Source organism: Chiloscyllium punctatum, chromosome 32 (assembly GCF_047496795.1).
Source record: "Chiloscyllium punctatum isolate Juve2018m chromosome 32, sChiPun1.3, whole genome shotgun sequence".
In the NCBI taxonomy this organism is placed as follows: domain Eukaryota; kingdom Metazoa; phylum Chordata; class Chondrichthyes; order Orectolobiformes; family Hemiscylliidae; genus Chiloscyllium; species Chiloscyllium punctatum.
Window position 1 is genome coordinate 63,027,850 of NC_092770.1, and position 25,932 is coordinate 63,053,781.

At 43.9% G+C, this 25,932-nt stretch overlaps 1 protein-coding gene across 3 annotated transcripts in view; it reads right to left on the reverse strand.

Moving 5' to 3' along the window:
- LOC140458226 (E3 ubiquitin-protein ligase TRIM33-like) overlaps positions 1-25,932 on the reverse strand; it is a 112,453-nt gene that overhangs the window by 44,474 nt on the left and 42,047 nt on the right. For all 3 annotated transcript variants that reach the window (XM_072552500.1, XM_072552503.1, XM_072552502.1), the window contains exon 2: positions 25,671-25,789. In XM_072552500.1, coding sequence (XP_072408601.1) covers positions 25,671-25,789 — 119 coding nt within the window. The remainder of the gene's footprint in view (positions 1-25,670; positions 25,790-25,932) is intronic.

The following is a 25,932-nucleotide window of genomic DNA, read 5'->3' on the forward strand; positions in this document are numbered from 1 at the left end:
ATGGCTACTGAACACCACTAAACAAGGCAGACCATTGGGGCGGCATGGTGGCTCAGTGGTTAGCACTGTTGCCTCTCAGCACCAGGGTCCCAGGTTCAATTCCAGCCTCGGGCGACTGTCTGTGTGGAGTTTGCACAATCTCCCAGTGTCTGCGTGGGTTTCCTCCGGGTGCTCCGGTTTCCTCCCACAGTCACAAAGATGTGCAGGTTAGGTGAATTGGCCATGCTAAAATAGTCGAGGAGAAAGTGAGGACTGCAGATGCTGGAGATCAGAGCTGAAAATGTGTTGCTGGAAAAGCACAGGTCAGGCAGCATCCAAGGAGCAGGAGAATCGACATTTCGGGCATGAGCCCTTCTTCAGGAATGAGGAAAGTGTGTCCAGCAGGTGAAGGTAAAAAGGTAGGGAGGAGGGACTTGGGGGAGGGACGTTGGAAATGCGATAGGTGGAAGGAGGTCAAGGTGAGGGCGATAGGCCAGGGTGGAGAGGTCAGGAAGAAGATTGCAGGTTAGGAAGGCGGTGCTGAGTTCGAGGGATTTGACTGAGACAAGGGGGAGGGGAAATAAGGAAACTGGAGAAATCTGAGTTCAGCCCTGGTGGTTGGAGGGTTCCTTGACAGATGATGAGGTGTTCGTCCTCCAACCGTCATGTTGCTATGGTCTGGCGATGGAGGAGTCAAAGGACCTGCATGTCCTTGGTGGAGTGGGAAGGAGAGTTGAAGTGTTGAGCCACGGGGTGGTTGGGTTGGTTGGTCTGGGTGTCCCAGAGGTGTTCTCTGAAACTTTCCGCAAGTAGGCGGCCTGTCTCCCCAATATAGGGGAGGCCACATTGGGTGCAACGGATGCAATAAATGGTATGTGTGGAGGTGCAGGTGAACCGTACAACCCAGACAGCCTCCTTCTTCAAAGACCATAATTTTCCCCCCCAGACATGATCGACAATGCCCTCCACCCCAGCTCCTCCGCCCTTGAGCCCCACCCCTCCAACTGCCACCAGGACAGAACCCCACTGGTCCTCACCTACCACCCCACCAACCTCCATATCATCCGCCGTCATTTCCACCACCTCCAAATGGACCCCACCACCAGGGATATATTTCCCTCCCCTCCCCTATGAGCGTTCCGAAAAGACCACTCCCTCCGTGACTCCCTCGTCAAGTCCACACCCCCCACCAACCCAACCTCCACTCCTGGCACCTTCCCCTGCAACCGCAAGAAATGCAAAACTTGTGCCCACACCTCCCCACTTACTTCCCTCCAAGGCCCCAAGGGATCCTTCCATATCCGCCACAAATTCACCTGCACCTCCACACACATCATTTCTTACATCCGCTGCACCTGATGTGGCCTCCCCTATATTGGGGAGACAGGCCGCCTACTTGCGGAAAGTTTCAGAGAACACTTCTGGGACACCCGCACCAACCAACCCAACCACCCCGTGGCTCAACACTTCAACTCTCCCTCCCACTCCACCAAGGACATGCAGGTCCTTTGACTCCTCCATCGCCAGACCATAGCAACATGACGGTTGGAGGAAGAACACCTCATCTTCTGCCTAGGAACCCTCCAACCACAAGGGATAAACTCAGATTTCTCCAGTTTCCTTATTTCCCTTCCCCCCACCTCGTCTCAGTCAAATCCCTCGAACTCAGCACCGCCTTCCTAACCTGCAATCTTCTTCCTGACCTCTCCGCCCCCGCCTCCACCCCGGCCTATCGCCCTCACCTTGACCTCCTTCCGCCTATCGCATTTCCAACGTCCCTCCTCCCTACCTTTTATCTTCACCTGCTGTACACACTTTCCTCATTCCTGAAGAAGGGCTCATGCCCGAAATGTTGATTCTCCTGCTCCTTGGATGCTGCCTGACCTGCTGCACTTTTCCAGCAACACATTTTCAGCTCATGCTAAAATAGTGTTAGGTGCATTAGTCAGAGGGAAATGGGTCTGGATGGGTTACTCTTTGGAGGGCCTGTATGAACTGGTTGGGCCGAAGGGCCTGTTTCCACACTAGGGAATCTAATCACTGTACCATGAGCTGCTCCATACCAATTGCTAAAGATAACAGATGAGGCACACCAGATGGCAGAGGTGATTAATGTCTGGAGTTTAAATACAGCTGACATTAGACAATCCCCTCCTCAGTTTTGGTTGAAGATAATATTCACACTAAGTCACATTGTAACTCCAAGTTTCCAAACAATGATTGGTGTGGCAGGGGCCAAGGTGGGCTTCAAATTGCTGTACAGTTCTGGGTTCATGGAGAACAAGCTAGAGTGCACACTGCCAAATTTCTGCAAAAGATAGAGAAAACAAGAGCAGAGCTAAAGTAACAGAAAAGGTGAAGAAAGTCCTTCCCTCTCCACAGACCTGTTGAGTATTTCCAGGCAACTCAGTTGTTGGGGTGAGCAGGGTGTGAAATGGAAGGAGACAGAGAGAAAAGAAAGAGTGAAAGAGGTGAGAAGAGAGTCATAAAAGGAGATATAGAGAAGAGAGGAAAAATGAGGGACAAGTAGTGAGAGAAAAGAAAAGGCAGAGATTGCTGACTGCTCAATGAAACAGTGATAATATTGACAGCACTGCATCAGCCAAGGAGACAGGGCAGGATTTCTAGCAAACAAAGTCTATTTTGACAGGAAATCCATCAATTTAGTTTAACAGTTCTTATGCACAGTATAATATCGTAACTTTCATGTAAAATTAAATCACTACAGACTACAGCAAGCCAACTCCTCAGTGAAAGCAGGGAGATTTACCTACCAGAACTACATTCACCAGTGAATTGTATGCATGAGAACAATCCCAGTCACTTGCTACTGCAGCAGTTACTAAAATAATTGATGATAATTGAATTACCCAATCATCAGGGGATTCTAACTATCCCAACATTATCTGCATTAGTTATGGTACTGAATAGGAGTGGATGGATCAGAATTCCTAAGGCGCATTCAGGAGACTTTTCGTGCACCAGAGAACCTTGAGGGTATAGCTGTGCACTGGTTCCATCTTTTTATTTCCTGAAACCAGTGGCAATATAAAGGTCATTTTGTTGGTCGTGAACATCAAATGAGCAACCAATGCCAACATATGATGTGTTTTTGTTTCTAGCCAAAGTTACTTGGGAAAAAGACTCAGCAGGTCTGGCAGCATCTGTGGAGAGAAAGCAGTGTTAACATTGCAGGTCCAGTGACCCTTCTTCAAAACAGATTGTGGCTAGGAAAAGGTTGGTATATATGTTGTTGACTGAGGTGGAGGGTAAATGATAGACCGAGATGGAGCCCAGAGAGAGAACGGGGCAAAAGCAATGGTAAAGGTCAACCTGGGAGAATGAAGAGCTACTAATGGAGCCCATTACTGGCTGACACTGGGATGGTTGCGGTGTCAGCTCATGTGATAAGGTTTGCAGCGTGGAGGTTGGAGTAAGGATATGGCCAGAAGGTGCACGGATCTTAAAATTATTCAACTCGATACAGAGGCCTGGAGGTTGCAGGGTCTCCAAGCAAACAATGAGGTGCTGTCCTCCCAGCATGTTCTGAGCTTCGCTGGAGCACTGTAGCAAGCCCAAGACCCACAACGGTCAGCCAGGATGCTCCATGTTGAAATGGCAAACGACATGAAGCTGAGGATTATTTTTTCAGATGGAATGTAGGTGTTCTGCAAAAGCTTCATCTCCCCAGTGTACAGATGACATGGTTAGCAGCGATTGGGTAGATTGTTGCTATCATCCTCATCACAGAAAAGGATGCCATTGCAATGGAAGAGGGCACAGGAGATTTAGGAGGAGGCTGCCAAGTCTAGAAAATTGCAGTGACAAAGAAAGGCCTGGTTTCAGGGGAGAGAACGGGGCACCCGGGGGAAACCCACACAGACACAGGGAGAATGTGCAAACTCCACATAGACAGTTGCCAGAGGCTGGAATCGAACCTGTGGCCCCGACACACTGAAGCAGCAATGACCAGCTTTAAATTTGGTTCAGCAATAAGAGGAGGTGGAAGGCATCTGGTACTCACTGCCTGAAAAGGATGGTAGCAGCAGAAACCGTCAACTCATTTAAAACAGGACTCAACACGCATCTGAAATCCTGTAGCCTCCGGGGATACAGACCAAACTGTTGGAAAATGGATTAGGTTGGGTGGTGCACTCTCAGTAGGTACAGACACAACAGGCAGAATATCCTCCTCCTGCACTAAATTTTTCTACATATTTTAAACATTTGAAAAAGAGGAATATCCAGGGACATAGGGAGAGGCCATAAGAGCAACAGAATGTGTGAACTGCTCCTTAGGAGGGAAGCACAGACAATGGGTCAAATGGACTACTTCTGGATTGTAATGATCTCTAATCTGGAAAAAGCTGTCGTAAAGAACAAAATGACAAGAAAGAAGTAGAAACGACAGAACATGATTGACAGGACTGGAGGGAAACAGCAGAGGCAGTGTGTGAAGGAATGATTAACGACAAAAAACGTTGACTTCTACTCAAACAAATATTGCAGGAGGAATCAGCTATCCAGGCTGCTGACAGCTATTCGGTTCACCCTGTAGTTAAAGCTGCCTCACATTGTCAATTTGCTTACTTCATACACTGGACGGAACGCAGTACAATCCGTGTCCTACCTCGTGACAGCATTTACAGCCACAAGATAAATAAACAGGCACTGTATTTTAGCTTTAGACAAGTGAAATATTTCAATTAGGGCCACAGGTAGCACTGAGCAATGAAAGCATCCCAGTTAATTACAGGCAATTGGATCAATGGATGCAGGCCTATCATGTAATTGAAACCCATTTGATCAATGGAAAGAGTAGACAAGGGGGAAAACTGAAATGGTATCGCATGACCCATTATAAATAATTTCTGGATTAGTGGTGCTGGAAGAGCACAGCAGTTCAGGCAGCATCCAAGTAGCTTTGAAATCGACGTTTCAGGCAAAAGCCCTTCAAACAATGCATGACAAAAAAAAACCACAGTGCAAATCCCAAATGGCCCCCTCTGGTTTGAACCACATTGCTGATAGGTAAGTAGATGTTGATAGGCCCATAAGGTGTGGACATGGCAGACTTCACATTCTACTCCTGGAAGCAAATTCTTTTCTTTTGCTTCCCTTTAAAACCATACACAAAGGAAAACAAAATGTAAGGTTAAGTCTTCCCAGATTAGCAAAAACCAGGTGAATGAATGACAGCATTTGACCACAAACTAAAACACAGGGACTAGAAACTAGTAAAAAGTTAAAATTCTTCCCAACACAAGTTGCTCAATGAACAACGGAAGTAAAATAGCCAAATTCTCATTCCCACTTACTCTAAAACAGAAATATGAAATAATGGATTCAATATTGGGAGTAGAGATCAGAATGGCAGTGTTCGATTATATCTTCCACCCTCCCCAACAAACAGGACATAACCAAACTAAACCATACTTCTGTTGCAATTCACATATTCAGCAAGGAAATGTAGCTTTCCCCAAACATACCTTCCTCTCACACTATGCATTTTCACTTTATGGCAATGTACTTTTGTTGAAAATCTGCAGCTGACAATTATTTTCTACACAGTTGGGACATAGGAATATGGGAAGAAAGTGAGGACTGCAGATGCTGGAGTAGAGAGTGTGGTGCTGGAAAATCATACCAGGTCAGGCAGCATCCGAGGAGCAGGACGTTTCAAGCTTAAGCCATAGGAATACGAATAGACCATTTAGCTTCTCAACCCTGATCCAACATTCACTCTGATCATGGCTTGTATGGTCATTATTTACTTGCCTGGATTCCATAACCTCAACATATCCCTTAACCTTAAAAAGAAGGCCTATCAACTGTAATTTAAATTCTCAACAGTCACCTCCTCTTGCTCTCCCTTTTCCTGTATTGTTCCAAAAACATTCTGGGTGCAGTTGAAGCCACCGGGGCTGAGGGGGGGGCCTCAAATCTCAAAGGCTCTCAAAGTCCCTGTGAAAAACAGGCTCCTGCTACTGAACATCGGACACAGAAAACGTGTGGTACTTTGCCAGATGATGACTACTGGTGTTTAATGGCATTTGCCATTTCTAACAGTGTGTGGTACTGGGTAAGGGTGGCCTGAGTAGCCAATCATGCTTGACCTTGTGTTTATGTGTAGTGATCTGTGGCTACAGAAGAAACACCACAAACACTGTAGAGTAATCGACAGAAATCACACTGATCTTAGATAACGTGTGGGCACATCGCGTGCCAACAACAAGTACAACAACATTTGGTCGGGATTGATTACTAGGACTTTAGGGAGTAGTGTAGATGCATCTGTTCCATTCAAAAGCAAGATGAGAACTCTCATTTTCCAGCTACATTACTAGAAAGAAGCCAACATAACAAAAACATCAACCCATTCTGATCACAATAAACACAACATAATGCTCCCATCATAGCAGCAAAAAGGAAACACAGCAGAGATTTGCCAGGATCAGAGAGAGAAAAAGCCTCACCCTTCTGAAATCGGGAAGGGCTTTACGTTTTCAAATGAAACATGGATAACCATGGTTTTTCAACAGAATCCCTGTCTGCTCATGAAGTTGATGGCAACTGACCAACATTACCTCCCAACTAATGTATTCAATTACGTGAATGAGGGGAAAGTGAATGTGGGGAAATTGAAAATGAGCTACATAGAAGCTTAGTGCCTGCCAGGAACTTGAGGCTTCAAAGCCTTGCTTCATTAAGTGCAGACATTGCTGTTACAGCATGCAAAAGGGCTGTGTGACAAGGAGTTTTCAAACTTCCCAAAAATCAGTGAAACACTTTGCTAGATGATTCACTCAGCTCAGTCTCTCTCTTTCTCTCATCAATAGATATACTGGAGGGTTTTTTTTTGTTTTCAAAAAGATGCTCCATTTGTAGCAACGCAGCAAGTAACCAACTCAACAGCGGAAACAAAATTCTTTGCGGCAGAGTTCAACATCACAAAGTGACGTCCTGAACCATACTTGTCAAGGATACACCCCTGTTGGTGTCTAAAATTGAGAATGGCCACTAGGGTCACTCTTCTGTTGTGTAAGGCATCAGAATCTAGACCAACTCATCAACCTGGACCCAATATACCGGCCACTACAGCGGACAGCTGGAACTGACAACCAGAAGCGGCAGAGACAGGCCACTATAAATGCCAGAGGAAACAGCACAGAAGTGCTTCACAGGAGGCTCCCAAGCACTGAGGATGTCACCTAGACAGGGGACGAAACGTTTGCAAGACAAATTCCCAGCTCGGCGAACAGAACCACAACAACTAGACCAACTCTATTTCATCCACAGCCACACCCTCCCACAGGGTTACTGGATAATCATCAGGAAAGGATATGACAGTTAGTTAATATATTATCCCCCTGCCTTCTCTGGTCACAGGTCAGTCAAGTTGACTGCCAATCCCCAGTACCACAGTGTCTCTCACTCACGTAGGCAACATTCTTTTATCAGACTCTATAATTATATAGAACAGTTTTTTATATCAATGAGGATCATGTACAATCATATATAGAAGACCATGTGCAAAGATATTTAGAAGAGATTGAGGGAACACTTGGTTGAAGTGTGTAAAAGCCTTGACAAGGTGGGTGTGGAAGGGATGTTCCCTCTTCAGGGGGTGGGGAAGAGTTGGTGGATGGTGAGGATGAAAGAGGAGTTTCAACCACCACTGAAATAAAAAGGCCAGAGACCACAGTGGTCAGCACAGCTGCCTCAGAGCACCAGGGACACTGGTTCAATTCTAGCCTTGGGTGTCTATCTACGTGAAGTTTACATGTTCTCAGTGTCTGCACAGATTTCTGCCACGTGCTGTGGTTTCCTCCCACAGCCCAAAGATTTGCAGGTTATATTGACTGACCATGATAAATTGCCCCATAGTCCCTAGATTAGATGAATTAGCCATGTTGGATGCAGAGTTACAGGTATAGTGTAAGGGTTGGATTTGGGTGGTATGCTCAGAGGATTGGTGCAGACCTGATGGGCCAAATGGCCCCTCCATCTGCACTGTTGGGATTCTATGATTATACTGAATGGAGGAGCAGGCTTGAGGGGATGAATGGTCTACTGCTCCTGATTTGTATGTATCTGTAGCCCATGCAGGTCAAATGAATAATTAAAACACAAGTCAATTAAGTAAACAACACACAGGGCCTGGTAAGCACCACTGTAACATACATTTGCGGGTTTGTGTGTTGAACATTTATACAGCATGCAATCATCTCAAAAGCAATCCAGAGTGCTCAAAGGAAGATCAAGTTATCCAACTTGCCTTCTTTTCATTTATTCTATCATGGAACATGCTCATCACTGGCAAGCCCTGCCTTTGTTGACCATTCTTAATTACCATTGAGCTGAGTGACTTATGGGACCCAACAAGAGGTCAACCACATTGATGGTCCAGAGTCACATGAAGGCCAGGTCAAGTAGGATTGCCCTCGCTTAAAAAAAAACACAAGAACAAACATTTTTTTTTTAAATGTAATCAATTTCATGGTCACAAGAGACCAAATTTAAATTGTAGATTTTATTCATTGCATTTAAAACTACCATGGTGGTATCTACCATGTTTATGCCCCCAGAACATTACACACAAATTGCTGGAGAAACCCAGAAGGTCTCGCAGCATCTATGGAGAGAAAGCAAAGTTAACATCACAAGTCCAATTACCCTTTGTCAGAAGTGAACTTCAACAATAGGATCAGAGTGGGTTCATCACTGTACAATGCCTAGTAATTTCTTGGCTTGTCTATCCTCGGTAACTGAAGACAAAAATTCCTCATTGACGCTAAACCTCCAGTGGCAGATGTAGCAACTGTCTCCCTCTTCCAGTGACTGCGTAGGAGGCTGATGCCCCTTCATAGTTTCCCTCCTTCCTGACGTAATTGCTCTCTCTCCTCACAACCCATGAGGCAAAATCCATACCTCTGCACCTCCCACACTAGGGGTTATAATCACAATAACTTGCAACTTGCCCCATCCTCATGATTCCAATATAATTTCAAAATTAAATCAATTAAAAATAGACTTAAAATATAGAAATAAGAATATTAGGGAATAGGCATACAATCGGCATACAACTGCTGTGCTCTTCCAGCACCACTAATCCAGAATACAATCGACATGGTCGACTGGTTAGTAAGATTAGATCATAAGAAATCCAGGGGGAGCTAGCCAATTGAATACAAAATTTGTTTGACAGCAGGAGACAGAGGGTGGTGGTACAGGGCTGTTCTCAGACTGGAGGCTCATGGCCAACAGTGTACCACAAAGATCGGTGCTGTGTCCACTGCTTTTCGCCATTTATATAAAATAATTCAAATGTCAACATAAGAGGAACGGTTACTAAGTTTACAGATGACATCAAAATTTGTGTAGTGGACAACGAAAGAGGTTTTGTCAAAATACAATGGACCTTGATCAGATGGATGAATGGGCTGAGGAGTGACAGATGGAGTTTAATTTAGACAAATGTGAAGTACAGGGCGATTGCTGTATCCATGGGTCCAGTTATCACGGTTTCAGTTACCCGCTGTTTACCATGGCCTGAACATATTACATGGAACATTCCAGAACCATGGACCAGGGGCTGCCGAGGAGGTAAATTTTCCACTTAAATGTATTATTCATTTCTATCTGGTTCAGGTATCCGCCATCAGTCCTGGAACATATCCCTCATGGACAGTGATCACCCAGTATTGCATTTTGGTACGGCAAACCAAGGCAGGACTTCTACAGCTAATAGAATTTAATTTATTGCCACATGTATCGAAGTACAGTGAAAAGCTTTGTATTGCGAGCTATATAGGTAGATCACAGAGTTAAGTAGCATAGATAAATAAATAAAATAAATAGGTAAACAGTGGCAAAAACAAAAAAACATAGGTACAAGCAAATGCTAAGAGTTTGAGAGTCCTTTCAACATTCTAACAGTAGAGTAGAAACTGTTGTGAAACCGGCTGGTGCGGTTTGTTCAGGCTTCTGTACCTTCTCCCGGATGGTAGAGGTTGTAGAAAAGCATTGCCAGGCTGGGATGGATCTTTGAGAATGCTGGCAGCCTTTCCTCGACAGTGGGCCTGGTACACGGATTCTATAGATGGGAGGCCAAGTTCACCGTTCTCTGTAACGGTCTCCGATCTTGAATGGTACAGTTGTCATACCAAGTAGTGATATATCGAGAGCATTCTGTAGATAGTACACCTATAAAAGTTGGCAAGGGTATTCGCTGTCATGCCAAATTTCCTGTGGTAGGGCCCTGGGGAGTGCTGCTGAACATAGGTGTGTAGTTCCTTGAAAGTGGAGTCGCAAGTAGACACCATAGAGGCAGCATTTGCCACGCTTGTCTTCATTGGTCAAAACATGGAGTATAGGAGTTGGAATATCATGTTGCAGATCTACAGAACATTGGACAAGGCCACTATTGGAACACTATGGTCAACTCTGGCCTCCCTGCTACAGGAAAAAATTAAAAATCACAACACCAGGTTATACAGGAAAGATGTTGTTAGCCTTGATGGGGTTTCAGAAATAACTTACTAGGGTGAAACCAGGGTTGGAGGGCTTGAGCTATTAGGGAGAGGCTGACTAGGCTGGGACTGTTTTCCCTGGAGCGTCAGAGCCTGAGGGGTAACCTTGTAGAGGTTTATAAAATCATGAGGAGCATGGATGGGGTGAACAGCAAGGACTTTTACCATTTTAGGGGAGTCCAAAACTAGAGGGCATAGATTTAAGATGAGGAGAAACATTTAAAAAGGGACCTAAGAGGCAACTTTTTCACACAGAGGGTGGTGTGCACGTGTGGAATGAGCTTCCAGAGGTGGAGGAGGAGACTGGTACAATTACAACATTTAAAAGGCATCTGGATGGTTACCTGAATCAGAAGGGTTTAGAGGCATGTGGACCAAATGTTGACAAATGGGACTTGATTAAATTTAGGATATCTGGTAGGCACGGATGAGTTGGACCATAAGGTCTGTTTCTGTGCAGTATAGCTATTGTTGTATAACATTACCCAGCTACACAACAGGTAGATGTGCCTTCCATGCCACACCCACAACAATATTCAACAAACTGAACTACAATAGAGTCAAATCTCAAAGTAAAACATGATCTCCCCCCCTCTAAATTACCCCCATTACTACAACAAACAGGATTGAGTTACCAAAATCATCTTTCAAACAGAGTCATTAAGATGATCAGAATGTGCTGCCTGAAAAGCTAGAAGCAGATTGAATGATCCCATTGTGTAAGTCAATTCAGTCAAGATCACAGAATCCCTACAGTGTGGAAGCAGGCCATTCAGCCCATTGAGCTTGCACTGACCCTCTGAAGACCATCCCACCCAGACCCAACCTCCTAGCCTATCCCTGTAACCTTGCATTCCCCAGCCCAATCCACCTAACCTGCCTATCTTTGGACATTATGTGGAGGTGCCGGTGTTGGACTGGGGTGGACAAAAGTTAAAAATCACAAAACATCAGGTTTATTCAAAAGTACTAGCTTTCGGAGCACTGCTCCTTCATGAAGGTAGCTATGGAACAGCACAGGGCTTATGCCCAAAATGTTGATTCTCCTGCTCCTCAGATGCTGCCTGACCCGCTGTGCTTTTCCAACACCATCCTCTCGGTTCAGCTCAATCTCTAATACAAGAGACCTGACTTGTAAAACAAGTTGCAAAGACAACGATACTTTAATAGATCAACTACTCAAAGCAGATTTGTTCTGGTTTTTATAACACCTAACCATTCTTGGGTCATGGTGTACCAGGTCACGACAAATTCCAATAATGAACACCAGACCACGTAAAAAACCTTGGCAGTTGGGCCATCAGGAAAAACTCTGCAGTGCTATCATAACAAGCTTCTATTCCTTTCTAACCCGTATCCCAAATGCCAGGCCAGTACAACACTGTGCATAGCTAGAATCAGAGTCCTACCGCATGGAGACAGGCCCTCTGGCCCAAACTGACCAAAACATCTGTCCACATGAATCCCATTTCCCTGCACTTGACCCATATCATTCGGAACCTTTCCTATCCACGTCTTTGTCCAAATGCCTTTTAAATGTTGTTAATACACCCACTGGTAGCTCATTTCATATACATACCACCCTGTGTAAAAAAGGTGCCCCCCAGGTTCCCTTTTATTCTTTCCCCTCTAACCTTAAACTGGTGCCCTCCAGTCTTCAATTCCCCAACCCTGGGAAAAAGACTGAGTGCATTCACCCATTCCATGCCTCTCATGATCTTATATACTTCTAAAAGATTTCTACCTACCCCCCCACCCAGTCAGTCCCCTATGCTCCAAAGAAAAGAAGTCCTAGCTTGTCCAATCTCTCGCTAGAACTCAGACTAGCAACATCCTTGTAAATTTCTTCTGCACTCTTTCTGGTTTAATAACATCCTTCCTGTAACAAGGTGACCAAAACTGAGCACAATACTCCAAGTGCAGCCTCACTAATGTCCTGTATAACAGCAACTTAACTTCCCAATTTCTATACTCAATGCCCTGACTGAAGGCCAGTGTGCCAAAAGCTTTCTTCACTGCCCTGTCTACCTCTGACTCCACTTTCAGAGAACTGTTCACCTGAACTCCAAGGTCCCTCTGTTCCACTACACTCCTTAAGACCCTCCCACTCACCATGAAACTCCTACCTTGATTTGACTTCCCAAAATGCAAGACCTCAAATTAATCTCAATTTGCCATTTCTCGGTCCAATTCCCCAGCTGATCAAGGTCCGGTTACAATTTCTGATAACTTTCCTCACTGTCCATGAAATGCCTATTTGAGTTTAATCAGCAAATTTACTAAATCATACCTTGTACATCCAAATTACTGATATAGATAACAAACAGCAAGGGGCCCAACATTGAACCCTGAAGTACTCCACTAGTCACAGGCGTCCAGTCTGACAAATATCCTTCCATCATTACCCTTTGCTTCCTATCATCAAGCCAATTTTCCAGCTCTCCCTGGATTCCATGCGATCTAACCTTCCAAAGGCTTACTGAAATCCATACAGACTATATGTACCACCTTGCATACTTGAGCTACAGACGCAACAATGGATGAGCCATGGTGACTTCAGTGTGTTTGGGTTTCTTGTTGTGTCAGGGTCTGAAAGAGTTCATGTTGAGGAGTGCATGAAGTACTGCCCAACAACAATGATATTACACGACTTAAGACAGTTGAGTAGCTTTGTCTCTCAAAAAAGGAGAAAGAACTAACATTAAAGAGACATCTAACATCACCACCTCCCCCTTCCCAGGGCACCTTCCCATGTAACCACAGAAGGTGCAAAGTCTGCCCCTTCAACTCCCCCCTGCTCACCATTTAAAAAGACCTAAACAGTCTTGAGGTGAAGCAACATTTCACCTGTATCTCCTCCAATCTTGTTTGTATTCGCTGCACCCAATGTGGCCTACTCTACACTGGAGAAACCAAATGCAAAATTGGAGGACACTTTACAGAACACCTCCAGTCCGTGCGCAAGCATGACCCCGACCTTCCCGTGGCCAGTCAGTCATTTTAACACAGCATCCTGCCCACATATCTGCCCTTGGCATGTTACAGTGCTCCAGTGAATCACAGTGCAAACTAAAGGAACAAGATCTCATCTTCAGGTTAGGTACTTCTGTACTTAATATGGAGTTCAACATCTCCAAATTGTGAGCAGACTCCCATTCCTTCCCTTTAGCTGGTCTCCCCTCCCCCCACCCCAGTGGGACTGTGTCCTTTCCAATCTGGCTGTTAGACACACCATTGTTCTGCCAGCCTCACATTCAGATCACTTAAATCAGAATTATCAACACCCTTTCTCCCCCTCACTCCAATCTCCTCCACTATAGCATAAATGCGCCTCCTCCACACTTTACCTCAGCTCTGATGAAGAGTGATCTAGACTCAAAAGATCAGCTTGCTGTCTCTCCATGAATGCTGCCTGACCCGCTGTGATCTCCAGCGCTTGTTGTTTTCAGTTAAGAGATTTCCTCCAGTCTCAGTAATATCAGCATACCCATGTGTTATGGTCCTAGTTATGTTACTACCAGACAAAACCAGATGCCGGAATGAAATCTGGCTTGAATATGATTTTTTTTTAATTTTAACATAATGATCATTCACTGAAACATAAACGTGGCTGCAGATTGTCCTGAACAAGAAAACAAAATTGCCTCACTCAAAGAAAAAAAAATCACAAATCAAAACTAGTCTGAAAGATCTTAAAAGCCAAAATCAAAAATCAAAACATCTTGCCCTTTCCCCAACCATTGCTTTATGGAGTTTCAATCAAGAGAAATCACCCTACCATATCATTTAAGTTTGGCTTAATTGCTGTGCCTTACTTCTGTCCTCTCGACTGCAAAGCCTCCTGGCATGAATACACACAGAACTGAAAAGACAGTGGACAGCACAGTGGCTCAGTGGTTAACATTGCTACCTCACAGCACCAGGGACCTGGGTTTGATTCCCACCTCTGGCAACTACGTGTGGATTGGCACATTCTGGGTGGGTTTCCTCCGGGTGCTCCAGTTTCCTCCCACAATCCAAAGATGTGCAGGTTAGGTGAATTGGTCATGCCAAAATTGCCCATAGTGTTAGGTGCATTAGTCAGAGGTAAATATAGAGTGGGGGAATGGGTCTGGGTGGGTTAGTCTTCAGAGGGCTGGTGTGGCCTTGTTGGGCAGAAGGGCCTGTTTCCATAGATTAGATTCCCTACAGTAACTTTTAAATAAATAATCTGCCAATTTCTAACCAAACACTCTTGGGTCTGAAGGTTTCACAAGCTGAAAATGTTTTACACCAAGTGGTCTGAGCTTTCCCTGGTCTGTCCTGTACTCCTTGCTTCAGACTTCAGTCAGGTCTCTTCCAAAACTGCACCGAAATCTTCAAAGTTCTCGGTTTTTCCAAACTAAAATAATCATGGATTAATTTCAAAGAGAAAGCTAATGGTTTTCAATGTTCATTCCGTGTCACAAACTCCACAGTACAGTATAAACAAAATCTTTCATTAATAATGCAGGGAGTATTGCAGTCACCTGATTAAGGGATAGTGGATTAGGTCACATTGCTGGAAAGACACGACTTTTTTTTGTTAGAACTCTTCACACAAATAATCAATCAATATCATATCACTAGCTTGAAATCCAAACTCAAATGATATAGTCATATAGTATGGAAACACCCTTCAGTCCAACTCATCCACACTAACCACACATCCCAATCTGAACCAGCCCCATTTGCCAGCACTTGGCCCATATCCCTCTAAGCCTTCCTATTCATATTCCCATCCAAATACCTTCCAAATATTGTAACTGTACCAGCCTCCACCACTTCCTCTGGCAGCTCATTCCATACACGCACCACCCTCTACTTGAAAAGGTTGCCCCTCAGGTCCCTTTTTAATTTTTTCTCCCCTCACCTTAAACCATTGTCCTTTAGTTTTGGACTCCCCCACCCAAAGGAAAAAGACCTTGGCTATTCAGCCCATCCATGACCCGTATAATTTTAAGCCTCTAGATAATCCCTCAGCCTCTGATGATTCAGGGAATAAAAGCCCCAGCCTTGACAGGAGAGTCGCAGGTAGATAGGAGAGTGAAGGCGGCGTTTAGTATGCTTTCCTTTATTGGACAGAGTATTGAGTACAGGAGTTGGGAGGTCATGTTGTGGCTGTACAGGACATTGATTAGGCTGCTTTTGGAATATTATGCACAATTCTGGTCTCCCTGCTATAGGAAGAATGTCATGAAACTTTAAAGAGATCAGTAAAGGTTTACAAGGATGTTGCCAGGGTTGGAGGATTTGAGTTATAAAAGGAGAGGCTGAATAGGCTGGAATTATTTTCACTGGAGCGCAGGCTAAGGGTGAACTTATAGAGGTTTATAAAATCATGATTAGATTAGATTCCCTACAGTATGTTGGGCTGAAGGGCCTGTTTCCAAAGTTACACTGACCGTCCAAAGAGTAACCCACCCAGACCTGACGTATACCCCTGACTAATGCACCTAACACTATGGGCAATTTAGCATGGCCAATTCATCTAACCTGCACATCTTTGGATTGTGGGAGGAAACTGGAGCACCCAGACGAAACCCATGCAGATACAGGGAGAATGTGCAAACTCCATACAGACAGTCGCCAGAGGCCAGAATCAAACACAGGTCCCTGGCACTATGAGGCAGCAGTGCTAACCATTGCGCTACCGTGCCGCCCACGAGGGGCATGGATAGGATAAACAGACAAGGTCTTTTCCCGGAGGTGGGAGAGTCCAGAACTAGAGGGCCTAGCTTTAAGGTGAGAGGGGAAAGATATAAAAGGAACATGAGAGCAACTTTTTCCACAGAGGGTGGTGTGTGTATGGAATGAACTGCCAGAGGAAGTGGTGGAAGCTGATACAATTACAGAATTTAAAAGGCATCTGGATAGTAGATGAATAGGAAGCGTTTGGAGGGATATGGACCAAGTGCTGGCAAATGGGACTAGATTAGACTAGAATATCTGGGCGACATGGACAAGTTGGACCGGAGGGTCTGTTTCCATGTTGTATATCTCTATGACTATTCACCCTCCACGCTAGCTCAAACCCTCCAGTTCCAGCAACAGCCTTGCTAATCTTTTCCACACCCCTCTCAAGTTTAACAACATCCTTCTTATAGGAGGGAATTGCATGCAGTATTGTAAAAGTGGCTTTACTTCCTGTTAAGCTTCAACATGACATCGGAACTCCTATTCTCAAGTGTTCTGACCACTGAAGGTAAGCATGCCAAACATCACCCTATCTACCGGTGACTCCACTATCAAGGAACTATGCACCTGTACCCCTCCGTCACTTTGTTTGGCAACACTCCCCAGTGCCCTAACATTAACTATATAAGTCCTGCTCTGGTGTGCCTTATCAAAATGCAATTCCTCACCCTTATATAAATTAAACTCCATCTGCCACTCATGGGCTCATTGGCCCATCTGATCAAGTTCCCACTGTACTCTGGGATAATCTTCTTCACTGCCCATTACACAGCCTATTTTAATGCCATCTGCAAATGCACTGACCGTACCTCCTATATTCACATCCAAATAGTTTAGACAAATGAAGAAAAGCAGTGTACCCACCACAAATCCTTGTGGCACACTGGTGGTCACAGGCCTCCAGTCCAAAAAGGAAAAGCTCACCACCATCACCCTCTGTCTCCTACCTTCAAGCCAACTATATCCAATTGACTAGCGCCCCCGGAACCTGTGATCTAACCTTATTGAGCAGTATACCATGTGGAACTGTGACAACCCTATAGCTTTAAGAGGTGTATTTTGTCATTTTTTTCGAAAAATGAAGAAAAGGTTGAGATCAGAGGTGGTGATTGGTCTGCTTCAAAGCCCATATAATAAGCACAGAGGCCTCTTTTTCCCCTACAGACGCAACCTGAATGGGTGGGGTCAAGCTCCCACAATACCAGTAGTTTCATAGTTTTAGTTTTTCCATGGCAGCTGTTGCTGGTCTTAAAGCTGGGTTTGGAAGTTGCAGTATATCTCTCCCTGCTACTCCCTCTCAAGTGTTTTCTCGATATCTTTCCTCTTGGACTGAAGAACTGCCTGTGACACTATCTATTTTACTGAATTTGGCTTTTACCAAGGGTGTTACTAAATTGGAACAGTTACTGTTTAGTAGTTAAATTATCTATTATTCTGTTAGGTTCTTCCAAGAAAGGTATTCCAAATGTTTTTCTCTCTCGTCGTATTTTAACTATAACAAATGAATAAAAAGTCTGTTCAGCTCAACACCGAGCAGTTTGACCAATCACATTGCATCCGGAACACAAGACCTTTAACTTTTTTATTATTTGAAAGATAAGTGTATGTCCAGATTAGCTTCTTGAAGTATTTTGAAGAGGTTTGGTCTGGTCCACAACAGAACCCTTGTTAAATGCTTCAGTGTGAGAATGTGTATAGGGTATAAGCATGCAGGGAAAAGTGTTAGGTTGAGTTTTGTGAAACAAGAGGTTCAGTTGAACATGACTCAGATCAGATAAGAACTTAGTTAACAATGGGGTGCTAGAGGCAAGGATAATGGGTTAACAAAGTGGAAAAGCATTCATTACGTACAGCCATCTAACAGTATTGGAAGCATTCAGTATGCAAGATCAAAGGGGAAATGTATCCATTGTATGAATCCAGTTAACAAGGTTAAGAACATTCATTGTATAACAGTAAAAGGCTTGGTCTCTGCTAATGACACTCACTGATTGTAACAGTCACTCCATTAATATGTACATTGCCTCATCTGGATGCTCCTCCCTGTGAAATGACTAAATAGTTCATTGAGAAACAGCTGTTTTAGAGAAGACCGTGAACTCATGTCTCTGTGCACATCAGCGCTCATTCTCTCTCCCTCCAGGGCCTGGAAAAAAGATGGAGGTGGGAAAACTACTGTCTTAGAGTTTGCTTCGAAGGAGGGAAAAAAAACAGGACGACAAGTGAAGTTCGTTTAGAGAACAAGAACAGAAATTATTGGAAAAGCTCAGCAGGTCTGACAGCATCTGTCGAGAGAAATCAGAGTTAACTTTTCAGGTCAAATGACCTTTCCTCAGAACTTAGTTCTCAGGAACAGTCACTTGACCTGAAATGTTAACTCCGATTTCTCTCCACAGATGCTGCCAGACCTGAGCTTTTCCAGCAATTTGCTTTTGTTTCCGATTTACAGCATATGCAGTTCTTTCATCTTTTACCTATATAGACATCAACCATTCTGCCATCATCAATTCTCTTCATTACCTCTTCACAAAACTCAATCAAGTTAGTGAGACAATTTCACACACACAAAGTCACACTGACTATCTCTAATCAGTCCTTGCCTTTCCAAATACATATAAATCTTGTCCCTCAGAAACCCCTCCAACAACTTACCCACCATTGACCTAAGGCTCAGTGGTCTAAAGCTCCCTGGCTTTTCCTTACAGCCATTCTTAAATAATGGCACCACATTAGCCAACCTCCAGTATTCTAGCACCTCACCAGTGGCTCTCAATAATAGAGATATCTCAGCAAAGGGCCCAGCAATCTCTTCCCTACCTCCCCACAAAGTTGTGGGAAATGCCTGATCAGGTTCCAGTGGTTTATCTACCTTTATGTATTGTAAGACCTCCAATACCACCTCTTCTGAATGATGGATACTTTTCAAGACATCACTATTCACTTCAAGTTCTCTAGCTCCCATGTCCTTCTTCACAGTAAATATTGATGCAAAATACTCATTTAATATCTCACCCATTTCCTGCTGTTCCACATGGATGGATACATTGATCTTTAAAGGGGGTCCCATTCTCTCCCGAGTTACTCTTTCGCCTTCAATGTATTTATAGAATCACATTGGATCCTCCTTATTCTTATTTGCCAAAACTATCTTATATCCCCATTTTTGCCCTTCTGATTTTCCTCTATTATATTCCTACCTGTACTCTTCTAGGGTATCACTCAAGCCCAGCTGTCTATACCAGATTAGTGTCTCTTCCTTCATCTTGACCAGAGCCTCAATTTTTCCGGTCATCCAGCATTCCCTACACCTACTTGCCTTGGCCTTCACACTAACAGGAACATACTGTCCTGAACTCATTCTTAAAGGCCTCCCACTTCTCAACCATCCATTTACCAGTGAATGGCCTCCAACAATCAACTTTTCAAAGTTCTTGTCAAATTTGGCCTTCCTCCAATTTAGAATGTTAACTTTTTGATCAGTTCTATCCTTTTCCGTAACTATTTTGAAACTAACAGAATTATTATCTGCCCCAAAGTGCTTCCCTTATTAACACCTCAATTACTTGCCCTGCCTCATCTCCCAACCAGTGGTCAAATATTGCTCCTTCTCTCGTCGGTTAATCTGCATATTGAATAAGAAAATCCAAGTACACCCAACCCTTTACACAATGATAGACTTGTGACTATGTTTGGATATTTAAAATCCCCTACCGTTACAACCATATAATCATTACAGATACCAAAGATCTCCATCTCTCGCTTATTTTTAAGTTCCACCCATATAACTTCATTGGATGTTCTCCCAGGAATATCCTCCAAGTCCTCTATCACCCTTTTTTACCCTAAAAAATTAATCTGCCAGTCCTGTCCATCCTTGAGCCATATTTCTGTAATAGCTATGATAGGAACATGGGATGGGGCTAACCACGCCCCATGTTCAGCTGCTTTACCTGTCAGGCCTCTTGCACTGAAGTAAATGCCATTTAAGTTATCAGGGTTACCTCGTGTCTGCATTAACGATTAGATTTAGATTTACTCTCCTTATCTTCTATGCTGGCCTCGGTCTTTCGTCTTTGCTCATTAATCGCTTTGGTTCCCACCTCACCCCTTACTAGTTTAATGCTTCACGAGTAACACTAGTACAAGGATATTAGTCCCCTTCCAATTCAGTTGGAACCCATTGTTCTTATAGAGGTCATTTGGGATCTCTTCAAGAATAGAAAGGTTTCTCTTTTTTGGACATGAATCCTTGTCCCCTGCACCAGCTCCTCAGCCACGCAATTATCTGCTCTATCCTCCTATACCTGCTCACTAGCACGCACACTGGTAGTACTCCAGATATTACAACCCTCGAGGACCTAATTTTAAACCTCCTGCCTATAGCCCCTTTGCAGAACATCATCCCTTCCCCTATCTATGTTACCGGTACCAACATGCACAGCAATCTCCTGCTGATCACTCCCCTTTCAGAATATTCTGCACCCTCTCAAAGACAGTGTTGACCCTGGTACCAATGAGGCAACACATCACTCTGATGTCTCGCTGACAACCAAAGAAACATCCATCCATGCCCCAGACTAGACAGCCCCTTATTACAGTCGATCGCTTGGAACTTGACATATCCCTCATTACAGTAGTCACATACCAGAAATCTGGCTGTCAGCCCTACAATCCAGAGAGGCTGAATAGCATACCTGTTTGATAATGGGGATGGCCACAGGAGACTCCTGAACTACGTAGCTACTTCTTTACCATTGCTAGCAGTCAGCCATCTACCTGACTATACCTGCAGTGTCTCCACTTTCCTGAAACTGCCATCCGTCCCATCTCCTTGCTCCTTATTACCTCTAACCGCATAGTGAACCAATCCTTCTCAGATATTCAGAACAGGAGCCTCTTCTCATTAGACAAACAGGTGGCTTCCCTTCACCCCACTAACCTAAACAGGGGCCTTCAAAGTCCCCATCACCAAAGAGGATGGCGACAACAAATCTACCAGATAAGTCTTACACCATGAACAGCTAGCTATACTGAGGACGCAACATCACAGAATGAAGAAATGTTATTTGCTTCAGAGTTAGAGACTATTCTGTCTACACTGGACTGGCTGGTATCCCATGTTCTCCCAATAACTCTACTAACTTTCTCTCCAGTTACTTCAAGATTGCACCTTGAATGATACAGTTCCTCCTCAATTACTCCCTCTGGCTAAACATTCAACACTGTAATAAATTTCTATCAATTTTTCTCCTCACTTAGAGAGAGACTGATGACTTGTTACTGACTCAACTGAAGATACAATCTTCCACAAACAAGGCACCCAAACAAGCCAAAAAAAAAGCCTCCATTAAGTGTCCTCATAGACCTACTTGATCCATGGGGGGAAAAAAAGCCCATGAAACTGCACACAGTCAATGCTTCACAACTCTTAACTGTGCTTAGCCTTGACTAACTTATTGAGTTGAGGTTGGATCAGAGAGTTTACCCTACTACATATGGCTTCTTCCTTGTCATGAGCCACTCTTGTTTGGTATCTCTATCTGATGGTTGGTCATCCACAGTCAGACCATTCTTTAATTAGGGTCTTGTGTATGAACACAAGAAATGGGTGTAGGAGTTTTTTTTTAAAAGTATAATCGTTCAAGGAATGCAGGCATGACTGTTGGACCAACATTTATTGCCCATCCCAAACTGATCTTGAAGGTTTTGATGAGCTTTTTTCTTGAACGGTGTAATCTTTTGAAGTAGATGCGTGTACACACATGCAATGCTGAGGAGAGTATTCCAGGATTTTGACTCGACAGTGAAGGAACAGTGATTATTTCTAAGTCAGGATGGTAGTAGTAGCTTGGAGGGTAACTTGCAGATGGTGATGTTCCCAAGTATCTGCTGCCCTTATCCTTCCAGACAGAAGTGATTGTGCATTTGGAAGGTCCTGTCTAAACAGCCTTGGTAAATTTCTGCAGTGCATCTTGGAGATAGTATCCACAATCGCTACTGAGCATTAGTGGTGGAGGTTTGTAGATGTTGTGCTAATCAAGCAGGCTACGCTGTCCTGTATGATGTCAAGCTTTTTGAATGTTGTTGGAGCTGCACCCATTCAGGCAAGTAGGGAGTATTTCAACACACTCCTGACTTGTGCCTTGTAGGTGATGGACAGGCTTTGGGGAGTCAGGAGGGGAGTTGCTTGCTGCAATATTCCTAGCTTCTGACCTGCTCTTGTAGCCCGTCTTTACATAAAAAGTCCAATTCAGTTAAGCCTGATCTGCCATTCAAGAAGAGAAGAACGAGACAAACATCAAGTCATTAGGATAGTTTTTTTAAAACCTACTGGTTGCAAAAATGGTGCCTGCAATGTTTCTGGAAAACAGGAGGTACCCTGGAGAATATATTTCTGTCCCTCACACCAATATTTAATGCACAGTATGCACCTAGGTCATCAATTAACATCTGATCCTGAAGATTTATATCATTTGGAATATCCTTAACCCTACATTCCAGGATACAAACCAGAAACTCTGCTCTTAAACACAGCAGAGAGCAATAGATGGAACAAGGAGTTTCCGGAATTCAAACAAACACTTGTCCTTCCAGCCAACAGACAGCATGAAGAATTCTCCCAATGAAGCAGTGGTTCAGATTAATTGCCCTAACATGCTCATGAACACTATTTAGGTTTCAATGCAACTCCCACATATAATGAACTAACCGCTCCCAATATTAAATGCTGACCAAGATTTTACATACTTGAACATCAAGATCTGTGGCAATGATTTGCTGTGATGTACAATAGCAACAGATTTCAAATGCTCTCCACCCCTTCAAGCTGCAAAAGTGGGTTTCAATGCACACCTTCCACTTGACTTACTGGCTGCCAAATAAGTTAATGATGCAAACATACAAGTTCTGCTTTTAATAAGCATCCCATAGCACATAGAAGGTGCACATGGTCAACCCCAATGTGATATACTGCTGCTACTCGCCACTGCGCCTGAAACAGCAGCTTCCAAACCACTGAACTCTACAAACTAAAAGGGCAACAGCAATAGATACAATGGAACACCACCAACTGCAATTTCGCTTTGTGAACACAGAACAGCACCATTTGCCCAATTTCCCCTCCCTACTTGTGTTATTTACTTCCAGGGTGTGGGCATCTCTGACGAGGAAAAACATTTATTGCCCATCCTTAAATTGCCCAGAAGGCAGTTAAGAGTCAACCACATTGCTATGGGTCTGAAGCCACACGTAGTCCAGACCAAATATGGATGGCAGATTTCCTTCCTAAAAAAGTGCATTAATGCACCAGATGGGTTTTTCTGACTATCATTTCAGACACAATTAGATCCTTAATTCCAGATGATTCTTTGTCAAATTTGGATTCCACTATCTGCCATGGAGGGATGTTATCCTGGGTCTCCAGAATACTAACTGAGCTTCTGGATTAGCATCTATGAGAAAGTGAGGACTGCAGATGCTGGAGATCAGAGCTGAAAATGTGTTGCTGGAAAAGCGCAGCAGGTCAGGCAGCATCCAAGGAGCAGGAGAATTGACGTTTTGGGCATGAGCCCTTCTTCAGGAAGGACTGAAGGGCTCATGCCCAAAACGTCAATTCTCCTGCTCCTTGGATGCTACCTGACCTGCTGTGCTTCTCCAGCAACACATTTTCAGCTTCTGCATTAACAGTCTAACAATAATACCACTAGGCCATTGCCCCACTTTCTATCTGTCTACACGTGTAGGCGGAAGGTTTGCAGAGATTTAGAACATTAATTTATAGAATTTACTTCGCTTAATGCTCTACCCATGGCTAGAATCTACTGACTACCAATAAGTAGTGATTTCTTGATAAAGAACTAAAACCTGTCAAAATCTTTCTACTAACCTGGATCCTAAATTTAGATTTTTTTTTGGATATTTGTGTTTTTCTTTTAAAAATCCTTCAACTTTTGTGATGACTCCAGGAATAGCAGAGCTCAATTTCCAGAGAATTACCCCCCCCCCCCCCCACAAGGAATAAGGTGTAATAGTACCACCTCATGGTTTACTGGGCCACTTCAGAAGACAGGTGCAAAAATGTCATTAACCTCCCCCAAACTGTCCTTAAAACAGAAATCTTTGAATCTATGGAAATGACCAGGAAAACAAAGGCCACCTATAAAAGGTTCACAACTAATTCTTATCAACTGCAAAGAAACCATACTTGAACAAACGATGAGTGCATGTTAGAATTGAACCCACAACCTTCGGACTCAGACTGGAGCACACAACCTAGTCTGACATTATGTACAGGACTGATGCCTGCTCTCACAAGTGAGTAGAACTGAGCTCACATAGTAGCGGAAATCTCTCCGGCATCAAGGGTAACATTAATCCCCCAAACAATATTATTAATGGAGATCTATTCATTTCTCACACTATTTGTCTTTGCTCTATACAAGTTGGCAGCTGTAAATTTCAGAATTACCACACGGAAGGCAGTTGAACCATGCTGTATACACACAAATTTATTCATCAGAGTACACAGCCTGTACTGAGTCTACTGGTCCCAGCAAGTGTTCTATGGCTGCCTCAAGAAAGTGGCCCTTTCTGAATCCAGACCACTGCTGGTTATCTCTGCATGGTCAGGTCAAAATCTGCCCGTTTGCTACTCCATACAGAGCCAGCATTCACTGCTTAGGCTAAGAAACAAGAGAGAGAGGACGACAGTCAACAGAACTATAATATAGCAAGATTACAATCTCTTCATTGGAGAGTTGGAAGGAGGAAAGGGCAGAAATTGGTGGAGGCTGTTTTAGCAGTCGCTTGTAAAAGCATCAAGTTACAAGTCAAATAAAACTAAAAGGAATGGATGTGCAATGATTAAAAATGATGTCAGGTGCCTGGTCCTAGGACACACTGTTTATCCTTTATCACTATTGCGTGTGCGTGTGTGGCCATTTGACATCTCTGCTGGATACCCATGATAGGGTTAGGGTTACAGTTCAAATGAGGTAAAAACAATGACTGCAGATGCTGAAAATCAAATACTGGATGAGTGGTGCTGGAAGAGCACAGCAGTTCAGGCAGCATCCAACGAGCAAATGACTCTGCTGCCAGTCTCATTTGTAGTCTCCCAGAGGCAACACACCAGGTTCATAAACTGAAAGGCCCCAAATGTGGAGAGCACCACATTCCTTCCCCTTACCTACTGTATCATTCCAGGTAGCACTTTTATAGTTTCCATTCCTTAAAAAAAAACCTCAACAGCACATACAATTGTCCAGAATGGAGTCAGTGGCCTGAGCCCATGTCACTGAGGATGGAGTCGATGAGCATCCAAGTCATATAACAGATAATGGTGAAACAAACTCAGTATTTTGCAACTACTCCAACTGACCAGGCATCAAGCACCAGTCCTGTTTAACACAGATTACACTCCACTCAAACACAAGCACCTCTCACCTGGTTGAATTTCTCATCTGTGCTGCTGGGCACTTCAGTCGTGTCCTTGACAAAATAGTTGTCGATGATATCTGGCTGCCTGCATTCCTGATGGCAAACTGGACAGCGGATCACACCAACTGCAGGAAAGAAAAGGAGACGAAACACATAATTATAAACATCGCTCACAGTTCACTTCATTCAGAATTTGTAGGAGAGGCTCAGAGAGACCTAGAGTCTTCCCAAGCTCAGCCCAATCACCAATTGTAGGAACCATCTTCTG